Source organism: Macaca thibetana, unplaced genomic scaffold (assembly GCF_024542745.1).
Source record: "Macaca thibetana thibetana isolate TM-01 unplaced genomic scaffold, ASM2454274v1 unplaced_scaffolds234, whole genome shotgun sequence".
In the NCBI taxonomy this organism is placed as follows: Eukaryota; Metazoa; Chordata; class Mammalia; order Primates; family Cercopithecidae; genus Macaca; species Macaca thibetana.
Genome location: NW_026089023.1, coordinates 26,340 through 31,253, shown reverse-complemented (window position 1 = coordinate 31,253; position 4,914 = coordinate 26,340). Strand labels below are relative to the sequence as shown.

General features: G+C 51.7%; 1 protein-coding gene across 1 annotated transcript; it reads right to left on the bottom strand.

Annotated features, from left to right (window-relative positions):
• Positions 1 to 829: 829 nt before the first annotated feature.
• LOC126947402 (doublesex- and mab-3-related transcription factor C1) lies at positions 830 to 4,416 on the bottom strand. Its single transcript, XM_050778062.1, has 6 exons — positions 4,132 to 4,416; positions 3,774 to 3,832; positions 3,326 to 3,459; positions 2,370 to 2,430; positions 2,038 to 2,185; positions 830 to 1,053 (listed from the first exon to the last, which is right to left on the bottom strand). The coding sequence occupies exons 1-6, from the start codon at positions 4,193 to 4,195 to the stop codon at positions 941 to 943; spliced, it is 579 nt and encodes a 192-aa protein (XP_050634019.1). The 5' UTR covers positions 4,196 to 4,416; the 3' UTR covers positions 830 to 940.
• Between the last annotated feature and the right edge of the window lie 498 nt (positions 4,417 to 4,914).

Sequence of the window (4,914 nt, the reverse complement as noted above, 5' to 3'; positions counted from 1 at the left end):
CAGATATAGGGCTTAAAGAAGAAACCCGAGCCAATGCTTACAAGTTGAGTGATTTTGTATAGAAATCTAGAATTCCATCTTCTCTTGAAAACCCAGCCAATTTGGCCACCATGAGTCGCTATCCCTGCATGGCAACAATTGCCTAGAGCCAAGTAGCAGCTGCCCGCTTACGTAGAGCACACACTGTCAGTTTGGCCAGAGCCCATCGGGCCTGCTCTACTCATTTACATGATCTGCTTGATCCTACAGACATTGCCACTTATGACCCTCTGGGCAACTGGAAACAGTCTATGCCAGGCAGAGGGTAGGTACTTAATTGCTCAATGAATAAATACCTTACTCTTTTTCCTCTACCATTTTCTTATCTAGCCATGTTAGGAAATCTCAGTTATCGGATAAGGTGATTCTCACTTGGAAACATGAATTGAACAAATCGGTTAGAGTCGGGATAGTCTGGGTTATACTGTGGTAACAAACAACCCGTATATCACAGTGCCTTATAACAACAAGGGTTTATTATTTGTTCACGTACATAAACCTAGACACAAAGTGAAAACATCTTCATGTTTCCACAAGCATGGGTACGCACATGAGTGCGCAGGTATGTCAGCAATCACAAGACGAATAAAAACTCTGGCATATGAACCCACACAGAATCCCACTGAGAGACTGATCAACTTAGATTGCACAATCCTGTCTTTACGAAACAGAAAAAGGCCCCGGCATCCAAAAGAGTGAGGGATAGAGGTACAAGAATATCCACCTTCAGTCAAGGAATTGCCCCATATAATAAAAAGCTTATAAAACACCTGAAGGCTTAAAAAAAAAAAAAAAAAAAAAAAAAAAAGATGTTAAGCGTTTTGGACGTTAACCATTTTGCACATTCAGAAACTGGATACTAAATAGGCAGTGCTCTGTTGAGGCCTCCTCCCCTGGGTTCCTAGCTCAAGAGGGAGATGCATCCCAGATGTCCAATAGGCAGCGAGATGGAGCTGGCTGGCCTGGGGCGGAGAGAGGGGCTGGGAGGCTGGAATCCTTTATCTCCAGCAGGAGCTGTGGACAGAAAGGAAGGGGCCAGAGCCAGGTCACATCCACATCCCCTTCCAGATCTACTCGTTTTATGTGTCCCGCCCAACCAAAGATTTGTCACCTGGCCTGTTGCATAGACCTCTTCCTCTCTGATTTCCCCATCTCCCATCTCGCCTCCCCCAGTCCTTCCATCAAAGCCACCACAAGTCTTTTTGTCAAGCTCGGGGTCTGTGAAATTCTTCTCCCTAGCTCAGAAAACGTTCCCTGGCTCCTCACTACCCACAGTTGCTGGTCCAGCCTCCTAAGCCTGACCTGTCAGACCTCTGTGATTGGTACCCTCTCCAGCCTCATCCCTTTCTGTTCCAGCAGTCCCTCCAGGGGTGTTTCTTCACTGACACACCATGCTCCATTCACCATTTTGATCTGGGAATGCCTAGCCTTCCCTCCCAGCCTCCCCAGTTGTTTATCCCCCTCGGAGCTCCTCCAGCCCCTCTTCTCTGGGCATATCGTTAAAATTTGACCACAAAACACAGCTTGCCAGGGCATCCAGGCTCCACTTCTAGACTGGATGCTCTCGGAAGGCAGAGACCAGACCTCCTTCCAGACCAAGCCCTTTATCACCTCTGTATGTCCTCCCCAGACCACAGTAGGCCACAGGGGGCTGAGCATAGACCCTGGGCTGAAAGTCAAGAGGGCCGGTTCTTCCACTTGATATGCTGCATGCATATCAGAGAGGGCAAGTCCCTGCCACTCTCAGGGCCTGAACTTCCTTCTTTCTTGACATCAGGGCACTGAACGCTTGCTGTTGCGCACAAAGCGCGATAAACCGAAGATTCAGTAAACAGCGCTCAACTACCATCTCGGGAGTCATACTGAGGAGCTTGGGTGCCTGGCCCCAAGGAGATTCAACTTACTGACTCTGATTTTTCAGCTAGAACCTGCTTACCACAACGACCCCCATTCCCCAGCTATTCCCACCCTGTGTTCTCCTTTCAGGGAGCAGGCTACCTGGTGGGTTGCAAGGCTGGTGCAGGGAGATGGAGTCAGGAGGGGCCTGGGCAGAGTTTCTCAGAGTCAGCAGAGCCTCAGCGGCCTCCAGTTTCCGCTGCCACTCTGAGTGGGCAGAAACCAAAGCCTGGTCAGAGACTTTGGGCACCTGCAAAGGAAAGTGCGTGAGAGAATAGGCACTGGGAAACTACACCTCTTCCCAATACGACAAGTGCCCCTTCAGCCCCGTGTTCCCTCAACCTCCTCCCCCACCCCCACCAAGGCCTTCTGCTCTTCCCATCCACTAAACTCCATCTCTCCCAGGGTTCTGGACCCCACTGCTTTCCCAGGACCTGTGGCTGCAGTAGAAGAGGGTCAAGGGTGGCACAGGGCTGGAGGATCAGAGTTGAGCATCTAGAAACAAGGAAAGGAGAGGCCAGGGGATTAAATCCACTGGTGGACACATACTATCAGTAGACAGAAAGAGGGGCAGGATTTTGCAATATCTGGATGTGTGAATCCCAATGCCTGCTGGACCATTAGTCATTGCGGCTGGGGCAAGTCCCTTCTCCTGCTTGGCCAGGTTTCTTTTCCATACCTCTTTTTCCTGACAGGGACGCTTATTCCTACCAGCTCTTTCCTTCCCAGGGCAATGGTGAAAATCATGGGAAATTACAGGTGTCCGTGTTCTAATTTGCAAAGCACTTGGAGAGATGTGATTACCGTCCCTGTTCAGGGACTGGTTCTCACTTCCATATTGCCCAGTCCCCATGGGTCTTGAAGGACAAGCATGGCTCGTCTCCAGGAAGCTTTCTCTAATGGCCTCTGGACTTTGCCCTGGGCCTCTGTGGCCCTCACCAGCGTGGACCCCACCTTTCAGCAGGACCTTCTATCCCATCCACCTGTTTCATGTGGAATAACAACCCCCATTTGTTGAAGCCCTATTATGTGGCAGGCCTTGTGCCAGTTCTCTTTTCAATGCTATGGGTATAGAATATTGTCCTCAGTATATCCATAGGGAAATGGAGGTTCAGACACATAAAGTCACTTGTCCAAAGTCTCACAAATAGAAAATAGCAAAGCTAGGAGAGCCCTGTCCTCGCCCGTTAGTATTACATGCTGCCTTGTCCTCCTCCTTCTTCTCTTCCTCCTTCTCTTACTCCTCCTCCTCCTCCTCTTACTCCTCCCCCCCCCCTCCACTTCCTCCTCCTCCTCCTCCTCCCGCTCTTCCCTTTCCATCTCCCATGGCATCAAGCACAAGGTTAGGCACACAAGACACAACCTGCTCCATGGTCCTCACTCTACTCACATGCTGGGCAGGGCAGGGGGCCTGTGGGGATCTCCAGAAGGAGAAACCAGTTGCTGCTCCAAGGTCACTGGAGTACGAGGCAGAGACAAAGATTCTGGGGCCTGGCCAAGCAGCAGAGCCCCTTGGGAGCTCCCCTGCAGGGGCAGAGAGCACAGGTTGCAGTCAGGTACCAGGCCGGCCATGGAGAGAGGAGGTGTGGACATCTTTTGGGATGAGGATAGGAGCCTAGAATGTCAGAGCTCTGAAGACCTTGAAGACCAGCCAGTCTTACCTTTCATTTTGCAACTGGGGAAATTGAGGCCCAGGGAGGAGAAGTGATTTTTCCCAAGGTCACATGGTGAGCTGGTGATAGGATTGGAGATGAAACCCATATCCTTGGGACACAGTGAAAGATGTCTGGACAGTGGCTGGGTGGGAGCCTGCCCGACTGGTCACCGACTCTCCTTACCTCCTCGGAGGCTGTGAAGATGTGGGTCTCGGGCTGCAGCATGTTGTTCTCCCTCCCAGCTGTGAAAGACCAGGAACAGCTTTGATGAGTCTTTCCCCCAACCCCACCCCACTTCACCCCACATCCAGTCTCAGGTCTCATCTCACCAAGGAGCTCTTCAGTTCCCTTGTCCCCCAGCTCTCTCCTTCCTGCAAACACTCGGTAGATAACATTGATGACATTTTGCACCTGGGCAAACTAAGGTCCGGGGAGCAACTTGCCCCAGGTCACACTGCAATTCTGTGACAGGACTGGTGACAGAACTACTCATGCTTCCTCCACCCAAACTCTGGCTCCCTCCCTGGCCAGAAACACTCACTGAGGACTCCTGCTCTGATGGTCAAATTCCTGACACGGATGGGAGCTTTGGGAGGGGCAGCCATACTCCTTATTGGTCCTTGAGCCAGGTGTCTCTTTGGCCGTGCCCGCTGCTCCCTCTTCAAGGCACTCACAGCAGGCAAGACCCTGAGGTGTTCTCTGAAGTAAAGGATTGCGGGGCTAAGGTTAGTCCCATTTAGAGAAGGTCTGGGCCCTCCCCATCTCAGACACCATACTCATGAGAAGAGGGCACAATTGTGACACTCGCAGGCCTGGAAGAGGCAGAAATGCTTGTGGCCACTGATTTGGGCAGTAATACCATGGTCGTGGCAGCGGTCACAGCAACCTATAGCTCTTCTGGGGCCAAGCTGAGTCCCCCATGGGGCTCCAGTCTCACGCTGTGCATTCAGGGTCAGAGGGGCAGCAGGGTGCAGCAGGTATTTATTTGGGATCCATGCTTCTAGGGTCAGGAGTGGAGGTCAGAATGGCCACATGATCCCCTACCCCCAGCGTACTTCCTCTGCCCTTGGAAAACCCTATCTGAGGTGGCTGAATGCTCCTTCTCCATCCTTCTCACCGCTGGAATCAGATTGCCTTCCCTCCCCTTCTTCTCCCACGGTTTTCACCAGCCTTCACTGCGACCTCCTTGCTCATGTTGCCTCCTTCACAGAAGCCCCAGTCACACATAGCCCCTTCCCGAGAAACTCTTGGCAAGGATCCCATACCCATTCAATGCAGTCATTATTCTCCTTGCTTACCATCACTTCACCACAGACCCCACTTT